Source organism: Orcinus orca, chromosome 8 (assembly GCF_937001465.1).
Source record: "Orcinus orca chromosome 8, mOrcOrc1.1, whole genome shotgun sequence".
Lineage (NCBI taxonomy): Eukaryota > Metazoa > Chordata > Mammalia > Artiodactyla > Delphinidae > Orcinus > Orcinus orca.
In genome coordinates this window covers 99838039-99860319 of record NC_064566.1, presented here as the reverse complement: position 1 = coordinate 99860319, position 22281 = coordinate 99838039, and the positions used below count along the sequence as shown (strand labels likewise).

The 22281-nt window shown below is 45.8% G+C and overlaps 1 protein-coding gene across 14 annotated transcripts; it reads left to right on the top strand.

Moving 5' to 3' along the window:
• Window positions 1–281: 281 nt before the first annotated feature.
• ZNF202 (zinc finger protein 202) lies at window positions 282–20514 on the top strand. Of its 14 annotated transcripts, none has more exons than XM_049713927.1 (13): window positions 293–418; window positions 1342–1460; window positions 1663–1780; window positions 3744–3881; window positions 6960–7772; window positions 8590–8703; window positions 11124–11341; window positions 13476–13972; window positions 14647–14857; window positions 15216–15370; window positions 16773–16902; window positions 17453–17581; window positions 18106–20514. In XM_049713927.1, exons 8-13 carry the CDS (start codon window positions 13571–13573, stop codon window positions 19095–19097), a joined length of 2019 nt encoding a protein of 672 aa, XP_049569884.1. In that variant the 5' UTR covers window positions 293–418; window positions 1342–1460; window positions 1663–1780; window positions 3744–3881; window positions 6960–7772; window positions 8590–8703; window positions 11124–11341; window positions 13476–13570; the 3' UTR covers window positions 19098–20514. The 14 variants fall into 14 exon arrangements, with proteins under 14 accessions (XP_033263270.1, XP_049569884.1, XP_049569885.1 ...); XM_049713926.1 differs by lacking the exon at window positions 293–418 and adding an exon at window positions 433–626 and having other exon boundaries at window positions 1342–1520; window positions 1663–2179; XM_049713928.1 differs by lacking the exon at window positions 1663–1780.
• Window positions 20515–22281: the final 1767 nt, after the last annotated feature.

Here is a 22281-nt window from a genome sequence, read left to right as displayed (position 1 = left end):
AAGTCAAGATATAGGCATCAAAATTAAAACAAAGACCCAAAACAGAACAGAGCCCCCCTGCAGAAGGTACGTGTGTTAATCGAGGGCCCCCTCACCCCACCCCACCCCACCCCACCCATGCAGAGAGGGGCGGGCGAGCGGGCGGAAGCTGAGGCCCCCCCCGACCCGCTTCCCCTGGGAATACGGCAACTCCACGAGCTAGGGGCACAGAGAAACAAGCAAACCTCCCAAGAGCCTAGAAAGGCCCCAGCGCGGCGAAGAGGCGGGGCGAAGGGCAGCTTCCGGTTCCGGGCGCAAAGGCCCCACGTGTTCCGACCCGCCAGGCCCCGCGCGGCTCGGATCTGGTGGCGCTGCTAGGGCCGGGAGTGGGTTGGGGAGAAGCCGGGGCAGGGGAGGAGCCGCCGGAGCTGTCGGAGCCGTGAGTGCTGGGGGCTGGGCCGGGCCGGGCCGGGCCGAAGCAGGCTGAGCGGGGCTGAGCGGGGAGGAGGGGGAGGGGTCGGAGACCCCGCCCCCCTAGAGCCTGGGGAAATCGTACTGTCCTGTGGAAGGGGTTGGCGGCAGTATGTTGAGGGGGCTGAGGCGTTGTGGTCCCCGTGTTTCCTGGCGGCCGAAGCTAGAACCTTCGGGTACGTGGAACGCGCTCCAGGCTTCTTTCTTTGCAGCCACCGCCCTCCGCCCCCTCTTGAGGCCTGCAGAAACGCAGTTAGTTCGTACCGCCCTCCCATTGCTTCCGTGCCAACTGTCCTCCCGGCACCGTGGGAGGAGTGGTCGAGGCCCCTTCATTTCCCGCAGTTTTTTACCCCGCCTCTCAGCTGGCTCAAGAATTCCCCCGAAGGCTCCCTGCCCAGGCGAGCCCCATCACTTGCCACCACTAACTACGCCGCAACACACGCAGATACCCTCACCCGTGATTTTATCTCCCGTGATTTTATCGCCCGTGATCATGCTAGGCCTTGGAGACCACCTGGCCTGTGGCTTTTAAGCTGCACCGTGACGGACCCGAGCTTCCTCTCAAGCCAATGACTGCAGTCTCCACTTGCAACTTCCCTCCCCCACCCCTAACAGCCAGTTTGGGCACTTTTCTCGACACCACCGCTACCCTCAGCGGGAGTATATGGGGCCTGCTTCTTACCTGGTTTCGCGAAAAGTTTGTTAGTTTGTATGTTAGTTTTTCAGAAAGGTGCCAGCCCGATTTTTATTTTTCTGGGCCTTGATGTTCTTGTCTTCTAGGTGCCTTGATAACCCTGTCTGCCTTGGTCCTGGGGAGCAGGGCCACATCCAGGCTCTATTTAGAGGCTAGGCTTAGAACTGTTGCTTTTTCTCTCTGTCCACATTCTGCAGGTGACACCCAGGGCAGCCTCACTCAGAAGCCACAAGGAAAGCTAGTGGAGTCCCTCATCCCTCCAACTTCTCTTCCAAGCTGCCCCATGGCCCTTGATCCAGAAAGCCACTTCAGAAAGGTTGTGGGACAGCCATGGGAGGCTTGTTGCTGGGAAATGTATGACAGCGGAACAGTTAGGGTTTGTAGCCATTTGTCTTGGGTAGCTTTTTGCTATTACTATCTAGCCTAAGAGGGTGGGCAGGCTTGGAGGGAGGAAAGAAATTTTTTTCTCCTAGGACTAAGCACTGGGGATTCATAATCTTGTCCCCTCTCTCCTCCAGCTGTACCCGTTTTGCACTCTTTCTGTATACCATATTGCAGTAGACAGTCATTTCAAGGGCACAGCAAGGTTTACTACGAAGTGAGGGACTCTTGGGCATTATAAACTATGCAGATGAGGTAAGTTACAGGTTTACAACATTTTTTTCCAGCTAATTTGGCACGGACGTAAAACACATATAGCAGTCCTAGACGCCTTTCCTCCTTTAAATTTGGCCAGCACTGGAAAAGTTGGATCCCTTCTGCTCGAACCTCAGATTTATCCCCTTTGCCTTAGGGACTGGTCCTCAGACTTACCAAGCATCTTAAACCCCTGAAGGGCTTGTGAAATACAGATTACTGGGGCCACCCCCAGAGTTACTGATTATAGGTCAGGGCTGGGGCTTGATCATTTGCATTTGTAACACGTTCTCTGGTGCTGGTGTGCTGGTCTGGGTTTCCCCACGTTGAGAACCACTGCCTTTGGCCAGACTTCTTCACACAAACATTGCAGTGGTTTGGACATCAAAAGACCTGTGTGTGAGTACTTCTGTACTTGAAACTAGTACGATGATCCTGTGTGGGTAATTTAACCACTTAGGTCTGAGTTCCTTGATTTGTAAAATTAAGAAAGTGTACTTCAAAAAAACTCAAAGCGCTACATTTTCTTAAGCTGAATTGAAGCTGAAATACTGGTGAGTTTTTTCCCTTGATTTTCTTAATTCTCTTGATAGGAGCTTCTATTTTTATCATATAGCTTATACCCATATTCTAGGTTTTTGCTGTGAGTTCCTAGTATGCCAAAGTCCCAGCTATTTTTTAACTACATGTTAAATTCTTTAAGGTCAGGGCCTGTGCTTTTTTCATCTTTCTTTGCCCAGCACCTTGACTTGTGTGGGACACACAATTGATGCTCAGTAGATACTTCTGGGATGAATGAACTCCATCCCCTGCCTTCTCTTGGAGAAATTTTCCTCCACTAATCCTGTGTAGCATAGTAAAGTGGTATATGGCTATGCCACCTGATTCCCTCAGGGGATTGGAATAAATGCTAATGCCAAATTCCTGTAACTGTCCCCAGAAGCCCTGGCACCCACTGATTCTGAATTTCAGTGTCTGTATTCAAGTTGGAGGAAGAGAAATCAACAGCTTAAATAAATACAACACATATTTATCGAGCATCTTTTTAACCAGGTGTTTGACGAAGTGTTAGGAACAGGGAATATAAAAATATATAAGGAGGTCCTTGCTTTCAGGGATAGGGCTCACAGTGGGAGACAAAAGACACTAAACCGTGGCCCAGAGCAAGAATGGCATCTACTTTGGACCATGATTTACTCTGCAGTGGAAACCTGATACCCCTCAGATTCCTGTGGTCCAGCAGGCATGGATCCCATCCTTCATCTCATCATACGCAAGGAAGCCTTGGGCAAAGCCAGAAGGAAGTCATCTAGGTACAGAGCAGGGAGTATCTTGACAGAGAATATTAATTAAAAACTAAAAACATAGTGAATGACTTTTGAAGTAACTTCTGAATTATCCACATTTATACCCCTCAGGTCAAGCTATATTTATAAAATATCCTTTTTTTTTTCTTTCATTAAATAATGTTTCTTCTGTGTGATCGGCATTGACCGTGTTCACTGTAGTGAATTAAGTGTATTTGGCTAGTTTAACTCTGGCTTCCAGATAAAAGCTGCTACCCTCATCAGGGTGGGTGTCAGGTTTGGTGATCACCCTTTTCCTACTTCAGATTAGTTTGTGACATTCTGTTTTAAACTGAGGCATGTAGATTGGCCTGCTTTATTCAGGCCATTAACCACCCCTGGGTAAAAACCTGTAAGTTTAAAAAGCCTAGTTTCATGTTGGAGGTTACCCAATATGATCATGGTGGCAGGATATTTAATTCTGGTCTCAGAACCTGTATTTGGCCTCCAGCCCTTCTCAACTCTTGAGTAAATTCCTCTCACCATCTTCAGGCTAATACATTATGGCCCAGGTACTCAATAAAGAGGCCACATATCCTTGTACCCCTCAAAGCCCCTCTATTACCATCAAAAAGCTGGATAGTTTCTCAAAAAATGATCCAGCTTTCTGCCTTTAGGTAGAAAATCATCCCCGTTTTCAAGATGATTTGATGTGACTTGTCCCAGATGACACACCTCTAGGAGGTGGAACACAGCTCATCCACCTCTGAAGGGAGAACTATCAACAGCGATCCAGCACTGCCTCCTGGGCCTGTGTACGTACCTGTAGGAAACATTTTAATTGAAAATAAAGTGAATTGTTATGATTTTTATAGCTTTATTTAAATTTTTCATGCTTATATTTACTCTCAATTACATTTTTATACCTTGATCCTAACTGCAAAGTCTATAAAATTTAGTGGCAGAAGATATTTATGTCTTAGCCTCCTCTGACTCCCTGTACCACCCACTACTTATTTGGCCTCTCCTTTTATTTCTTCCTGTCTTCCTCTTTTTTACACCTTATAATAACCTTTGAGCTACTTCTCCCGTTGCTACTCAAATCTAGTGAAGAATCACTGAATAGAATCTTAACTAAATCTATGTTGACTCTAACGAAGGAAGAAAAAATGTAAATGGCAAGAATATCTTAAATAGTTTTTAAACATGGTTTGAAGCACACTGATCATGATGTGTTAGAAGGCAAAAAGTCAGTGAAGGTATTCCCTTTCATTTCTTCTGCCTTTTGGGTTAGGTTTTCAGAGGAGCTCTTGGGTATATGGGCAGACCTCGGAGATACTGCGAGTTCAGCTCTGAACTGCTGCAATAAAGGAAATATCGCAATAAAAACAGGAATTTTTTGGTTTTCAAAAAAACTGTTTACACTGTACTGTAAAGTTCTCTTTACACTGTGCTGGAGTCGATTGATTAAGCAATAGCATTGTGTCTTTAAAAAAATGTATATAATTTTAAAATATTTGTTGCTAAAAAATGCAAACCCTCATCTGAGTCTTTAGTGAATCATAATCTTTTAGCTGGTGGAGGGTCTAGCCTTGATGTTGATGGCTACTGACTGAAGGGTGGTGGTTGCTAAAGGTTGGGGTGACTGTGGAAATTTCTTAAAATAAGACAGCAATGAGGTTTGCGGTGTTAATTGACTCTTCCTTTAATGAAGAGTTTCTCCATGGCAGGCAGTGCTGTTTAATAGCGTTGTACCCACAGTAGAACTTCTTTCAAAACTGAGTCAGTTCTGTCCAACCCTGCTGCTGATTTATCAACTAAGTTTATGTAATAGTCTAAATCCTTAGTTGTCATTTCAGCAATCTTCACCAGTAGATTCCGTCTCAAGAAACCACTTTCTTTGCTCATCCATAAGAAGCAGCTCCTTATCCGTGAAGTTTTTATCATGAGATTGTAGCAACTCAGTCACATCTTCAGGCTCTACTTCTTATTCTAGTTCTCTTGCTATTTCTACCACATCTGCAGTTTCTTCCTTCACTGAAGTCTTGAACCCCTCAAAGTCATCCATGAAGGTTGGAATCAGCTTCTTCCATACTCCTGTTAATGTTGATGTTTTGACTTATCCCCATGAATCACTAATATTCTTCATGGCATCTAGAATGGTGAATCCTTTCCAGAAGGTTTTCAGTTTACCTTGCCCAGATCCATCAGAGGAATCACTGTCTATGGCAGCTATAGCCTTACAAAATGTATTTCTTAAATAATAAGACTTGAAAGTTGAAATTACTCTTTGATCCATGGGCTACAGAATGGTGGTTGTGTGAACAGGCACGAAAACATTCATCTCATTGTACATCTCCATCAAAGCTCTTGGGTGACAAGGTACATTGTTCAATGAGCAGTAATATTTTGAAAGAAAATTTTTTCTCTGAGCAGCAGGTCTCATCAGTGGGCTTAAAGTATTCAGCAAACCATGTTGTAACAGATGTGCTGTCATCCAGATTTTGTTGTTCCATTTATAGAGCATAGGCAGAGTAGATTTAGCATAATTCTTAAGGGCCCTAGGATTTTCAGAATAGTAAATAGCATTGACTTCAACTTAACGTCACCAGCTGCATTAGCTTCTAACAAGAGAATCAGCCTGTCCTTTGAAGCCAATCATTGACTTCTCTCTAGCTATGAAAGTTCTAGATGGCATCTTTTTCTAGTAGAAGACTGTTTTGTCTGCATTGAACATCTGTTGTTTATCTTAGCCACCTTCATTAATTAGCTAGATCTGGATAACTTGCTGCAGCTTCCGCATCAGCACTTGCTGCTTCGTCTTGCACTTTATGTTACAGAGATGGCATCTTTCTTTAAACCTCATGAACCAAACTCTGTTAGCTTCAAACTTTTCTTCTACAGCTTCTTCACCTCTCTCAGCCTTCATAGAATTAGAGAGAGTTAGGGCCTTGCTGTGGATTAGGCTTTGGCTCAAAGGATTGTTGTGGCTGGTTTGAGCTTCTATCTAAACCACGAAAACTTTCCCCACTTTCTTATCATTTGTGTATTCACTGGAGTAGCACTTTCAGTTTCCTTCAAGAAACTTACCTTTGCATTCCAACTTGTCCAACTGGGGCGAGAGGCCTAGCTTTCAGCCTGTCTCATCTTTCGACATGCCCTCCTCACCAAGCTTAATCATTTCTAGTTTTTTATTTACAGCAAGATACACACAATTCTTCCTTTCATTTGAATACTTACGGCCCTTGTAGGGTTTTTAATTGTCTTAATTTCAACATTGTTACGTCTCAGGGAATAGGGAGGCCCAAGAAGAGGCAGAGAGACGGAGGAACATCTGGTCAGTGGAGCAGTCAGAAAGCACACATTTATTGATTAAGTTTGCCATCTTATATGGGCACAGTTTGTGGCACCCGAAAACAATTAGAATAGTAACATCAAAGATCACTAATCACAGATCACCACAACAAACACAGTAATAATTAAGCTTGAAATATTGTGAGAATTATCAAAATGTGATTACATCAAGTGAGCAAATGCTGTTGAAAAAATGGCACTGATAGACTTGCTTGTTGCAGGGTTGCCACAAACCTTTAAGCTGTAAAAGAAAACAAAACAGAAAACACATTATCTATGAAGCGTGATAAAGGTGAATCGCAGTGAAATGGGGTATGCCTGTACTAACTGGGTTTGCCTCAGGTTGCCTCTTCCCAGTTAGGGGAAGGGGACAGGACTGTGATATTGGTAAACAGAAGTATCACTACTCTGGTCTTAGGCAGGAAAACCTATCTTTAAGTTTTCATCCCATCTGGTTCCAAGGATCTTGTTTAATCTTAGCTTATAAGTGCTTTCAAAGCAAGAATTCTCTCTTGGTTTAACACTTTACTTTTTTTTAGGGGGTCTGCACCACGCAGCTTGCAGGATCCCAGTTCCCCGACCAGGGATTGAACCATGGCCACAGTAGCGAAAGCGCCGAATCCTAACCACTGGACCACCAGGGAACTCCCTTAACACTTTACTTTTGATGTAACAGTAAACAGACCAAGATTTTCCCTGTGCATTAAAAAAAATTTTGTTTTGAATTATGATGAAATAAAGGACTGTTTGATTATCATATAAATCTTCTTCCCAAAAGGATTTAAAGCGATTTGAAGGAAAGAACAGAATATATAGAGCATCTACCATATACCAAACTCTGTGCTGAGCGATTCTATGCGTTACTTCATTGATCCTTAAGACCACCATATGAGGTAGGAAGTATTTGCCACATGTTGGAGATTGGACTGAGGCTTAGGGAGTGTCACTTGGCTAATAGGTGAGGGGAGGGATCCAGACTAAGGCTCCAGAGCCCCTAACCATTATGTGGAAAGTATGGGTAAACGTTTATGTAAGGATCAGTAACAGTAAAATGAAAGAATCTTTCCTGTAGGAGGATCATAGTGGGTAGTCTTTAGTTTTAAAGAACACTACAGGAGTAGAAAAGGGCAGTTAACAATTTTTATTAGCTGATTATTTTTTCTAGAGCAATGAGAGGAGCAGTTGCAAGCGTCTGGTTAGTCCCAGCGATCATTGATTCAAATCTCCAGGCTCTGGGCCCGCGTTAGACTCAAAGAGGAGAAGGGAGACTGGAAAGAATTTAAATGTCTGCTGAATAGCATCATTCGAACCTCTCTGATCACTATTTTCTTCTGAAGATTAATTATTTGCCAGTAAGTAGATCCCATCTCTCCTTTAGGAAGATGCTATAAGACTACAGACCTTGTCATTTAGGGTCCAGAAAGATCACTCCAAGTAGGAATAACATTTTAAGATAGAGACCCAGGTATCTTTTCACTGCGTGCAGTTTTCTTTTCTGGTCTTTAGGGTTGAGTTAGGGCCTTAACTGGCATGGGACCCACTCAGATATGGACAGAGACAGCTGGACCACAGACTGGAGAAAGGTCTTGCCTTTCCCACATCTCCTCCGCAGTCCTGCCGCAGATGTCCTAGAAACACTGAAGAGGCTAGGTGGTGGGGCCAGCCCAGGCCGAGGCGTCTCTGCAGACATTATTTTAGAGCCTTGTGAAGCGTCTCTGCAGACATTATTTCAGAGCCTTCTGGAAACAGGTCTTTCACTCTTCCTGGCCTGGCCTCACGGTCTCTCTATAGTATCCTGTTGTTGGGTTTTTGTCTGTCACTGTGGAACCCTTCCAAGGACAGACACTGAGGGAAGGCGTTAGAAGGCAACGAATTGCAAGGCAGACTTGCAGGGTAACCCATCCCATAAATGGCGGAATAAAATGCAAAGCCCATTTTCTGTCTCTAGTACTGACACCTGACATTTGCACAGCATGCTCTAGTTCACAAGCTCTCAGAGGTCTCAGCTAACCCTGAGAGTTAGGAGAGTTGTTGTCGGAAGAGGGCTTCACCCTTTACAAGGGCTCTTGTGTACCTCGTCTCAGGAAACCCTTACAGCGGTTCCAGGTTTGTGGGGATGTGGGCTGGAACGTACACCTTTGGATACCTAATCCGGTGCTCTTTTCACAGCACTGCCCGCCTTCTCTTCCTTCCCATCTCTTGCCCCAACAAGGACGACTCTGCCGCCCCTCATTCCGCTGTTGCTGACCTTTTGTCGCCATCTCATCTTCCAAGGCTGCCAAAGTAAATACAAAACAAGCGAAGGAAATCTCAATCCGTGATTTCTGAAGAGCATTTTAAAGCAGCAGGTTCTATAGCAGCAGGTTCTATGTGATGCTGTTACATTCTTTTTTTCTTTGGAGAGCAAAGCCCTGTAAGAGCATACTTTGTAGAATCTGTAGTAGGGCATCTCGTGGACTGTGCTACGTGAAAACAGTGAGAGTTCCTAGCCTGCTTCGCTGGGCAAGTTCTCCCATTTTTAAGTTAATAGAAATCCCTTCATTAAGCCAGAGACCCTGAGTATCAATTCCATCTTCTTTTCCTGCCTTGCAGATGTTGGGGGGATTGTGTGGATAAATAATCAGTGTTGTACTTGTGTTAAATTACTTGATGTCCGGTTTTGTGCATATTAAGGTTGATTCACATCTTCAAAGGAAAATGATTTTTTTTTTCAAATGCACAGCTTTGTGTGACTTGTATGTGGATCCTCCCAAGGCAGCCTGAAGATTCCTTGTGATGAGTTGTGTTTTCCTCACTTCAGGAACCACTAAGAGTATTCTGTTTTACTCGCAATCCAAATAATAAGTGTTTTTTCCCTTATTTATTCATTTGTCTGGCACACAGTTAGCTGGACAAATGAGTGAATAAGAATTAATAAGATATTGGATCTGTCCTTCCAGAGAAAGACTTAAAAAGACTTACCGTGGTCTCTGCCTGAGAACCTGTTGTGTGACAGGCCTTGAGCTGGGTGCTGTGTGGCCCTGCCCTCGGAGCTTTATGGTCTGGTGAATTAAACAGGAGGATGAACAATTCTTACCACACGAAAAGTAGATATATGTGTGTGCTGCGATACAGGGTCCGAGTTCCTGTGGAAACAATCTGGGAGGACCAGGGAAGGCATCTGGGGAAAGCAGATCTGAAGGATGAGTAGAGTTAACCAAGTAAAAGGGGTAGAAAGGGTATTTCAGGCAGAGTCGACAGCATCAGGAACACGTAGTGAGGGCATAGAAAAGAGATACAGCAGTGTATTTGAGCAGCAACTTTCAACGCAGTAGCAGTCGTTGGAGAAGAGAGGTGGGCAGGGGCCAGGTCTCGCAGGGCCTTGGGAATCAAATTGTAAGGGGTTTAGATTTTACCCTGTGGACAGTGTGAAGCCATTGGCCGATTTTGTATGTTAGAAGGGTCACCACTCAGACCTTACCGCAGCACTGCAGGTGGTATTGATGTGGATGTGGCTCTTGCCCATTTTTAAATGCTTGCACTCACCTGCCTCCCTGCCCCCAAACTAAAGGTAAATGTCTACGTTCCAGAAATAAAAGCTGGAGGAGTGAGCACAGTCTAACTCCACCACAGCCCGGGGAGATTTCAAACCAAAATAAAGACTTCTAAAGTTTGGGGTTCTAATACCTATACTCCAACAAGGAGATATGAAAATGGGGCACTGGTGGGGATGGGGGAGGGATATAGAGTTGAGTATCTGCCAGCCTGGAGCCTTGAAGAGCTACTCCTTCCGTGAAAATCTGTCTACTGATCAAGCAAAAGGGCAAGGAATTGTAGGCCTCCATAGCCTTGGGTGGGACAGAAATCACTCACAGGCTTAGGCCTAAGTAAGACACTATCGGCATAATTCAGGAAGACTGAGAAATTAAGATACTGAAACCACTAGTACTTGGATGGAAGCAAAGGAAATTTCATTCAAAGGGCTCACTTTTATAACCTAGGGCTCTCCCAAAGAAAACGGGCATAAAACGTAAAAAAATTACAAACCACCTGCAAAAACAAACCACCATGAGATAGAGCAGATGTAGTAAGTAGGTAAATTAGCCCAGGAAGATCTGTAAATTACAGAACTATAGACCATGAGATTATGTAGTGAATGTTTGCGGGTAATGGAAAAATGAAATAAGCTTGAATGAAAAGTGATTTGAGATACAGATTTAAATAATGAATAATTTGGTGGTTGATGGGCAACAGCACGTTAGACAGCATGTTACAGCTGTTAAGAGTGGATCGTTGACCTTGAAGGTGGACCTGAGGCAGTTGTAGTGAAGCATAAAAAGATTGGAAAATGAAGAACCCTCAGGTTGCATGTGGAGAGTGGTCTGGAGGCGGTGGCACCTGGAAGCCCACTGGTAAAATTTGAAGCAAGTGGTTCGTTCCACATGTAAGTGCCAGTGCAGTCGTAGGGGCCGAGGATGTCATCACTTTTTAAGAGGTCCTATCAATGCCTTTTAGTGGGTCATAACGGCTTCACTCGGGGAATGGCAGTGGAGATGAGATGCATGAATTTGAAAGATTTAGAAGGTAGGATTAACAAGATTTGGTGAATAAAAAAGAGTAGAAACTTATGGAGGAAAAGATTGATTCTTACTGTTAATGTAGGAAGAAAACTTCAAAGTGGAGGCTTATTCATTTAGATGCATTTATTGTGTGCTTTGTTATAGGTATTGGAAATTGATTGAAGGACAGTCGCCTACTTCAAGGGGTTTCAGGGGAAAGATGAACGATGACTGTGTGATGTGGCAGATTTTGAGATACAGATGTGTCCAGATAGCTGGGGAAGCAAAGTGATTTCTAACCAGGTCTAAGGGCAGGGAGAATGGGATCAAAGAAGGCATCTCAGGAGACATGAAGCCTTACCTATCTATGTCTTGAAAGATAAGTAAGTTTAACCTAATGAAGGGTAAAGAGTTGGAAGGAACGGCATGTTCAAAAGCCAAAGAGCATAGACCTTTTGGGCGCTTTACATGCACAATGTGCATGTGTGCGTGTGTTTGAAAGGATTGGAGAGGAAGGCAAAGGAATAACAAGATGAAGGGACTTCCCTGGTGGTCTAGTGGTTGACTCCATGCTCCCAATGCAGGGGGCCCAGGTTTGATCCCTGGTCAGGGAACTAGATCCCACATGCTGCAACTGAAAGATCCTGTGTGCTGCAACTAAGACCTGGTGAGGCCAGGTAAATAAAATAAATATTAAAAAAAAAAAAAAAGAAACCCAAGATGAAGGTCAACCTAATACATAATACTTAGAAGTTTGTATTTCACTTCCAAGATAGGAGTGATTGAGGATCTTAAATAAGGAAGGGACAGGACCAGGTTTCCAAGAGCAGTCACTCTTGTGATATGATGAATGGTGACGAAGGTAACAAACCTGGAGACAGATAGCTCACATTTAGAGGCAATTGCAGTAATCCAGAGGAGAACTGATTTAAGACCCAAACTGTAAATCCTGGGAATGAAGAAGAGGGGACCTGTTGAGAAGAAGTAGGAACACATGTGAAGCATTGGTGGTGGGAGTTTTCCATACAAAAGGAACAGATTTTACAGACTTGGAGGCCTGGAAAGGCACCCTATTGTAGGGAGGTCAGCAATGCATTCATTATAGCAGGTGATACAGAGAAGAGGGGAGGATATGAGGCTTGAAAAATAAATTGAGGGCTGGTTGTGAAGGGCTTCATGTACCATGCCAAGGATTTTGGAACTGATCTTACTAACAGTATGAAATTATTTTTAAATGTTGAGTGATGCAGTTGGAACTATTATTCAGAAAGATAATGGTTAACATTGGGGCACCATCACTTTTAGGCACTTCACAGGTATTCCTCATAGTAACCCTATTAGATGGATTCCATCCTACCTCCATTCTGTAAAGGGGAAACAGGCATAAGGAGAATAAGAACTTGACCATGACCCCATATCTAGTAAACAATAGAGCCAGGATTCAAACCCTGGCAATCTGACTCCAGGACTCTCTCTTAACCTTACATGCACTAAGCGTTTCTCAGCTAGGATGCACATCAGAACCACATGTAGCATTTCTAAAGATACAGCTCCCTAGGTTGACTTGACTCAGAATATCCAGAAGAATGATGTGTGATGCTGTGTTTTGCAAAAGCGCCACAGCTGAGTCTGTTGCGTTTTGCTCATAGCTGAGTACTGCGGGGATCCCAGTTAGGAAGTTATGGCAGTAGTCCAGGCAAGAGATGGGGGCCCAAACTAAATCAGGAGGAAACAGATTTAGAGGCTTAAGAGGTACAATTGGTTTAGTGAGCTGTAAGTAATGGGTAAGAGTCAAAGTTGAATCCAAAGATGATAACGTTGAGTGTTTACTTAACAAGTGATGATCTCAGCCAAGAGGGGTGGACTTGGGAGTTGGAATCGTGAATTTAGTTTTGAAGGTCTGTAGGTCTTCCAGTTAAAGATGTCTTAGGAGGAGGGTTGCTTTTGGGGGTGCTTATGTGCCAGCCACTGTGTGTAAGTGGCTTTCTTCGCTGTTTTCGCATACAATCCTCTCAAATCTCGGAGAGTCCCCAGTTTACAGAATAAATTAATACGGAGTGTGATTCAGTTCACAGTGAACCTCCACAAAGCCTTCTCTAATTCAGCCCTGTCAATGTGTCTCTTCTCAGAATATATATCCTAATATATATGTCAGCGTGTGTGTGTGTAAAACAGATTGTGGTCAGTACCGCATTTTTAGCAGGCAGTTATGACTGTCCTTTCTCCTAGCCATTTTCCTTTTAGGTTCCCATATTTCATGATGTAGAAATGCAATGTTTTTCTGTTTTTCTATGGGGTGTGAATCTTGCCTAGGAAAAGGAGTGGGAGAACATACCTTCAGGCATAGCTTATCCTATTCCAACTAGATCTATTTACAACATATGTTATGGAGATTAGGGGAAAGGGGATTTAAGTTTGGGAGTGTTATGTGTACAGGATTATGATTGAGCTCAGAACTGTTATTCCTGTGTATACTTTCATGCTCATAGTGTTGTCTGTCTTTACTTCTCTACCCAGGTCCCTTGGGAGAAACTCCTCGAGGTGCCCAGGCTGAGACGGGGGGAACGACAGTGTGAGCTCTCGATGGTGTGAGACCACCCCAGAGCCAGACAATGGCTACAGCCTTGGAACCGGAGGACCAGGATCTTTGGGAAGAAGAGGGGATTCTCATGGTGAAATTGGAAGATGATTTCACCTGTAGGCCAGAGTCTGTCTTACAGAGGGATGACCCTGTGCTTGAGACGTCGCACCAGAACTTCCGGCGCTTTCGCTACCAGGAAGCAGCAAGCCCTCGGGAAGCTCTCATCCGACTCCGAGAACTGTGTCATCAGTGGCTGAGGCCAGAGAGGAGGACAAAGGAGCAGATCCTAGAGCTGCTTGTGCTGGAACAATTCCTTACTGTCCTGCCCGGAGAGCTGCAGAGCTGGGTGCGGGGCCAGCGGCCAGAGAGTGGCGAGGAGGCCGTGACGCTGGTGGAGGGTTTGCAGAAACAACCCAGGAGACCAAGGCGGTGGGTGAGGAGGGGGAGTCCTGATCTGTGTGATGTGGAGGGGGTCTATTTGCTGGGAGCATGGATTTAGGGGTAGGGCTTACGTAAATTACCCCATAAATGGAATTGGCTCTGCCCTTGGGTTGTACCTAGATCCATGAGCTCCATGGGACAGAGGAGTGTGTGTGTGTTTGTGTGTGTATGAGTGTGACTTCCTGGTTCTTGAAACACCTGCCTAGGGACCATCTTTGTGGCCTCAGCACACAAGGTGATACGGCTTTGGTTTTCCCTTTGGATGTTGAACCTCCATTTCCTGGGGAGGAGAATTCCGTGACTTCCTCAGAGGTTCTCAGCCCCGCAGTGACAGATCCCCCTTTCAGGACGACAGACAGGGAAGCACACAGCAAGGCGAGCCGCAGGTGGGGCAGGCGAAGATGGGAAGGATGGGACCTCAGAGCCCTGGTGGCAGGCAGGGTTGAGGGAAATGAGAAAGCAGGGCAGCATCTGAATGTCCCCCCTTGTCCTGGCGAGGATAACCTCGGCTCCTCCTCGCACGCCCCAGTGGGACTGGACTTTCCCCTCCTCGTCTGGGTCCCTCTGGGAGTTTTCCTGTTGGCAGCTTCTCCTAACATAAGCCCTGATGACAACCAAGACTTTCCTCCTGACTCCATGGTGACTGGAAGTTGGAATTATTCCCAGGTGACTGTCCATGTTCACGGCCAGGAAGTCCTGTCCGAGGAGACAGTGCATCCAGGAGCAGAGCCCGAGTCACCTAGTGAGCTTCAGGATCCTGCACACACCTTGACCCCCGAGGAGTCCCATGAGGAGACCACACAGAGCCCAGATCTGGGGGCACCAGAAGAGCAGAGCCTGTGCCAGGAGTTGGAGTTCCAGCCCCTGCAGGAGAGCGGTGGGAGCCTCAGCAGGAAGGGGGGAGCGTGGCAGAGTGAGGGGAGGGGGATATTGCTCCCATACCGAGGAGGCTGGCTAGATCATAAGGGGAGGAAACCACAGAGTACAGGGTGTTGAGAGGAGGCAGTACTAGCTAGAGTACCCGTAAGCAGGGCTACCTTGGATAGCACTTTTGTTGGTTATTCTCCTGGCATTCCCGTAGTGTTACAGGTGGTGGCGTTGGGATGACTCAAGCCGCCCTTAGGCCTGTGTCTTGACTCCCACCTTCCCACCAGAGACCATGGGGGATGCTCAGCTCTTTGCCAGTTTTAGGGCTGCCCTGCACACTGCTGATCTCTGCCTTCTTTTCTTCTTAGAGGTTCCAGTGCCCCAGGACCCAGCCCTTCCTGAAGAGAGGAACCCTGGAAACCCAGAGATGGTTGCCCTTCTTACTGCTCTATCACAGGTGCACCCTAGTTTCTGTCTATACCATGGAGAATTTGAGGAACCGTTGGGCATATACACTGAACAGGTCAGACGGGACACAAGTTTCCACTCTCCTTTGCCAGTTTAAGTTCTCAGTTCTGCATGTGTCTGGAAGGGGAGGAACTGCAGCTAATGAGATCAGTTATGACATCTCAGTCGGATCTGCAGGCTCCAGAGCCTTTTGATTTGCCACCAAGCAGAGGGACTAACAAAGTGGGATTATTTGGTAACACCCCAGTACAACTTTGAGGTTGTCAAGTGAAGGTTTGTTTTTGGTTTTAAGGAATAAACTTGATCGTCATTTGTAAGGATAACTGACTGTCCTGCAAAAACGATTTCTGATTTTGGGTGCTATCCTCTTCCAGGGACTGCATTCAGTCAGGCCATGGCATTCATGAAGACTTCACCATGGTCAAGAGCCCCACAACTAAGCTATGTGGCTGGAGAAAAAAGGAATAGAATTCATCCTTATTTTTATTTTATTTAATTATTTATTTATTTTGGCCGCGCCGCATGGCATGCGGGACCTTAGTTCCCTGACCAGGGATCGAACCCGTGCCCCCTATATTGGGAGTGTGGAGTCTTAACCACTGGACCGCCAGGGAAGTCCCCATCCTTATTTATTTATTTTTTTAAATAAATTTATTTCTTTTTGGCTGCATTGGGTCTTCGTTGCTGCATGTGGGCTTTCTCTAGTTGCGGCGAGCGGGGGCTACTCTTCCGTTGCTGTGCGGGGCCTTCTCATTGCGGTGGCTTCTCTTGTTGTGGAGCACGGGCTCTAGGCACGCGGGCTTCAGTAGTTGTGGCTCGTGGGCTTCAGTAGTTGTGGCTCGCGGGCTCTAGAGTGCAGGCTTAGTAATTGTGGCGCACAGGCTTAGTTGCTCTGTGGCAGGTGGGATCTTCCTGGACCGGGGCTCAAACCCGTGTCCCCTGCATTGGCAGGCGGATTCTTAACCACTGCGCCACCAGGGAAGCCCCCCATCCTTATTTTTAGATTGTAGTCTAGCTGAAGAAGAAAGTCCTGTTTGTGCTGTATAGACTATGTAAGTGATGTGTGATTAGGTAAGGTCAGTTAGGGAAAGCTTCCTGGAAAAGATGAATTTTTGCAGAAATGTAGGTGGCACTAAAGTGTAAAATAGGGAGTTGAATGGTGACTTCTAAGATCTTTCTTGTATTTTAAACAATATCCTCAGAAAGAAGAACATAGGCGAGTGCTGAGGGAAAGTAGTGGGATTGGAGGGAGCAGGAAGCGGGCCAGTTGCAAAAGCAGAAACTTGGGAAGCAGCGACAGGATGAAACTCAGATGTCCTGAAAGGGAACCAAGTGTCGCATTTGAGTTTCTTTGTCTCCTGGATGGATTCTGCCTGTACCAATGACCTTTATTCCAGGAACAAAATATGAGGCTCCATAAAGCATGCCATTTTAGTAGAATCTTTGTGTTGTTTCAGGGATTGGTAACTTTCAAGGATGTGGCTGTATACTTCTCCCAGGACCAGTGGAGTGATCTGGATCCAACACAGAAAGAGTTCTATGGGGAATATGTCTTGGAAGAAGACTGCGGAATTGTGGTCTCCTTGTGTAAGGAATTTCAAGTGTTTCTAGAGTGTCCTGAGCACAGAGATCTTTTTCTTGTTGGAAATTGAGGGTGTCTTAGACCTTAGATTGTACGTACTACACTTCTCTTATGCCGACCCCACCAGTGACACTGAAGGACAGCCGAGGAAGATGGTGTCCTTCGAAGTTAGAGGGAAGAGAAAATGCCTAGAAAGTAGTTGGAAACCTCTAATAAGAAAACAGCTGTAGTACTGTAGTTTTAGTATGAGTTTAAGTTTAGTGTGAGTAGGTAAGCATATAAGTTATGAAACAAGCAGTAAAGGTTGGAGACGATCTACTTACTTGAATCTGGGAAAAGAGGGTAACATTGACGGCTGTGTGATTATCGAGTTGCTGGTGAAAGGCAAGAGATAGGCAGTACTCGTCAGAGGTGCTCAAGCTAAAGAGACTGAAGGTTTGATGGACTGACCTGCCTATGTGATTGTTCTGCAATCTGCCAAACAGAAAAGATCTGCTCTTGACATGGGGAACAGTTGAACCAATCGTGATGTCCTGTTTTCCCTCTCTTGAGCAGCGTTTCCAATCCCCAGACTAGACGAGATCTCCCACATGGGAGAAGAAGAGCCTTTGATCCCAGAGATCCCAGAGATCCCAGAGGCGCAGGAGCCTCAAGAGCCAGAAATCCTGAGTTTCACCTACACAGGTGAGGAGTGACAGAGGGAATCTGTCCCCCGAGCTGGCAGTTCCTCTGGGGAACCCCTCTCACTGGTTCTTCCAACATGTCAGCCGACAGCACTCTCTCTGAAGCCAAATTCTTCTATCCTTTTCCCCTCTTCACGCCTATCATTGGTTTGAGGGATCTGTACTGCAAAATGGTGACAGACAAAAAAGGGGAACTTTTGGAATTGCAGCTATACCATTTTTTAAGCATTCACGTAAACCCTTGATCCCCAACCTCCATATTTGTGAAAGGATATGTTTCACATATCCTTTGTTTGTCCACACGAAGGCTGCTGACAGCGTGAGAGAGCGTATAAGAAAGTGCCTGGCACACGACAGGCATTCAGTTGACTGGTTATTTCCTTCTTCCCAACCTCTACACTTAAGAAACATGGGTTTCTCTCTTTACAGTCTTGCCCTCCCAAAACTGTTTAAAAATCTCTCCATGGTGTGCAAGGCGTCATTACCTCTATAATTTCCTCTTTTCTCCTCTCTCCCTTTCCACAGGAGATAGGAGTGAAGATGAGGCGTGTCCTGAGCAAGCAGATCTGAGTTTGGAGGATCTACACAGGTCTATCTTGGGAGATGCAGAAATTCACCAGACTCCAGATTGGGAAATAGTCTTTGAGGGTGATCCAGGCAGACTTAACGAAAGAAGATTTGGCACAAATATTTCTCAAGTTCATAGTTTAACGAATCTTCAGGAAACCGTGCCTGTCCACCCCCTGTTAGGGAGACATCATGACTGTACTGTATGTGGTAAAAGTTTCACTTGTAACTCCCACCTTGTTAGACACCTGAGAACTCACACAGGAGAGAAACCCTATAAATGTATGGAGTGTGGGAAAAGTTACACACGGAGCTCACATCTCGCCAGGCACCAAAAGGTCCACAAAATGAGCGCTCCTTATAAATATCCCCTAAACCGGAAGAATCTGCATGAGACCTCCCCTCTGGTCCAGGTTGAGAGAACTCCACCTGTTGAGAAACCCTATAGGTGTGACGATTGTGGAAAACACTTTCGCTGGACTTCAGACCTTGTCAGGCACCAGAGGACACATACGGGAGAGAAACCCTTCTTCTGTACTATTTGTGGCAAAAGCTTCAGCCAGAAATCCGTGCTCACAACACACCAAAGAATCCACCTTGGAGGCAAACCCTACTTGTGCGGAGAGTGTGGAGAGGACTTCAGTGACCACAGGCGGTACCTGGCCCACCGGAAGACGCACGCGGCCGAGGAGCTCTATCTGTGCAGCGAGTGTGGGCGCTGCTTCAACCACAGCGCCGCCTTTGCCAAGCACCTGAGGGGACACGCCTCAGTGAGGCCCTGCCGCTGCACCGAGTGTGGGAAGAGCTTCGGTCGGAGAGACCACCTCGTGAGGCATCAGAGAACACACACTGGTGAGAAGCCGTTCACGTGCCCGACCTGCGGGAAGAGCTTCAGCAGAGGCTACCACTTAATCAGGCACCAGAGGACCCACTCAGGAAAGACCTCCTAGCCCGGTCCCCACGTGCGGACACCTGCCTTCGACTCTTTCCCAGGGGTGATCTGGGAGAAGCCATCTTGTCGGCCTGGGAAGACCTCTTCTAGGGAGTCTCCCTCACCTGCCCAGATGTGCGTTAGTAACCTCTTCCCACAACTAGATCACCCCCCCACCCCCCCGGGCAGAACCTCTCAACTTTGTTCTACACCTTGAGGAGATATTCTTTCCAAAGTTCGCCTGAATTGAGGCCTCTCCGTGACTGGAGTGCTCCTGCCTCCACCTCACAGGTGTGAAGTAGGAGAATTAGAAGACTTAAGAGGTTGTGTTTACTATATTTGCCCCCAAATAAGCTGTTAACTATCCTAAAGACGCCTAACGCCCTCAAGTTTAAAGTGGCCCAGGACAGGTCCTTAGGTTTGGTAAGGGACCAGCCTTTAGGATTCTGTCCTTCCTGGGCTCAAATCTTAAAGCACACAGCCCTGAACTCAAGGCAGGAGACCTGCATCCTGATGGCTCTGCCACACTTTCACAGGTTAACTGTACAACTCTCTCACTGATACACTTCTTCACCATGCACTTTCCTTTGATTCTCGGGAGAGATGCGAGTAGTGGTTGATGGGCAAAAACATCGAGGCGGCTTCATGTGGACCTTGTCAGGCTGCTCCCTTCCCCATTGTCAAAATGACACCAGGTGCCAGACACAGCTTGAAAGGGGGGCCTAGTCAGATGCCTCTTTCCTTGTGGGTTTTTTCCTGTTAGAATGCCCCTGCCCAGCCCTCCTACTGTTCTGCCAGGCTCTCGGTTTTGTCCCTAGTGCTACATCTGTGAGATGTAGCATTTGGGTGCTGAGGGATTCAGTAACGCCTAATTAAAACCATGTTGAAGTCATTTACATTTCCACATATATACACGCCCACCCACCCAACCCTCTTCCCATGAGTCTGTGAGGGGGTTTGGAAGTGGTGTCAGCTTACAAAGGCGCTGTCATGATTGTAGAATCCTGATCGATGGGGTCACTACACTTACGTGAAGAAAGCTGGAGAAGAGCTGAGCTCCAATTGTGGAAACTTTAAGCAAAAGCTGCTGCTGCTGGCCAAGGCCATCCAGACTGTTCTGACGCCCCACCCCATCCGCCCTGCCTCATTCTCTGATGTCAGGGAGACCTGGGACCCTGAAGAATTTACCAGGAGTAAAGGCTTTCATGTATTTGCGTTGTTTGCTTTTTCTTACGTGATTTCATTCTCATGTAATTAAGAACTAAGGAGTAGAATCTCATGGCCCAAGGATCTCTGTTGCCTGGTAAAGGTTCCATGGAGGTGAGGCTGAATAATCATGAACCTCACCTGCTCTGATTGTGTGGGTGTGGCAAGGACTGGGGAGACCATCCTCCAAAAGTGGAGCACGGGGTATGGGATTAAAGCATGAAAAGGGAGACTGCCTTCTGTGCTGGTTTCTTCTGCTCTGTTTCTCGACCTGTTGTGTGCCAGCATTCACCAGAGGAATGCGGGTGGGATGACAAAGCCGCAGCTTAACGGCTCAACAAGGGGATTCTCGTTCTGGTCAGTAATGACGTTCCAGCTGACTGGTTTGGTTTTAACTCCAGTCATCCATTGTCCTTCTGGAAGTACGCACACATGAAATTTTAGAAAGTAACACGGGCAGCCAAGTTCCCTGGTTTCTAGGGCTTTCCATTTAACCCGTTCACTCTCCAGAGCCGCAGGTTCCTGAGACTTCTAAGGATCATCCACACAGAAGAATCTGGGAGGACATGATGGTTTTCCATGAAGATAGAGAAGGCCTGGCATGGTCAGCAGAGCCATAGGTGGAACTGAGGTAAGAGCTGAGTCTGGAGTTTGCCAAAGAGACTATCCTAACATGCAGACACTTCTGAGCCACTGATCTAAGGTTTAAGCACAGTTTGTCCTGGGTGAAATGGCACAGCATCAGAAAATAATTTCCCCTAGATTATAACATTTATGGAAGTTGATAAAATTCTGGAGGTAACAACAAATTACTTTTCATTCACTGATTTGTCTGCATTATTGCAATAGGTGAAAATCTGTCCAGAGAATTATACATAAAGGAAAGTTTGAGAGACAGTGCAGTGTGTTGAAAAATCAAATAGTTCTTCTATTGCTGATCCTCCTGCAAAGTTTCATATGCTGACACTAAATCTCTGGTCTCTTGTAAATGACTGTATTTTCTGAGGTTCCTGAAGGAATATGCTGTCTCCTGAATCTAAACACGAGCAAAACCACTGTTTGTAGCAGCAGGGCCAGTACGAGAGCCTGGCACGAGCAAGAAGCAGTACAGCTGAACACAGGATGCTGGAGCCCTGGATGCCCTACCATTCCTGAGGGGTCCTTCAGAATTCTGAGAACAGATGAATCCTGGCGTTCCCTAACACCTTACTAAAAAAAAGTTTCAGAGGAAGAAAAAGGCAAGATTTTAAAAGATTATTTGGAGGAAGATATAAAGTAGTCTAAATGAATTGACAACTTAAAAAATTACTAGATTGTTGGAAATGAAGTGATTTGCTAACAAAGTTAAGAAATTAAAATGATAATATTAAGACCATTTGGCCACTAGTTTAGGAATACCAAGTAATATTCAGCCTCTTCTCCACTGCAGAGTCCCAAGAGAAGTAAATGGAAGGAAATAAAGGCAAAATATATTTTTATTATCTGGAACTGAGGGCTCAAACTCTAGAGCAGAATCTAGTGAATTCAGGATACAAAGGTACACAACATAATTTAATAACTTGTGGGCAATAAAGATTCATGCTTCACAGTAATAGAATACATATTCTGAAATGGATGTAAAACAAAATAATTGCTAGTGTATACTGTAATAAAGTTTTAAATACCAAGTGAGTATTATATAGATTAAGTTCTCTGACCACAATATTTTTTATTGGAAAATCCACAACAAAAAGTTTAAGTTATATGTTTGGAGACTTTAAAATGTCCATATAGGGACTTCCCTGGTGGCGCAGTGGTTAAGAATCTGCTTGCCAATGCAGGGGACACGGGTTCAAGCCCTGGTCCGGGAAGATCCCACATGCCGCGGAGCGGCTAAGCCAATGTGCCACAACTACTGAGCCCATGTGCCACAATTACTGAAGCCCACGTGCCTGGAGCCTGTGCTCCACAACAAGGGTGGCCACCGCAGTGGGAAGCCCGCACATCACAACGGGGAG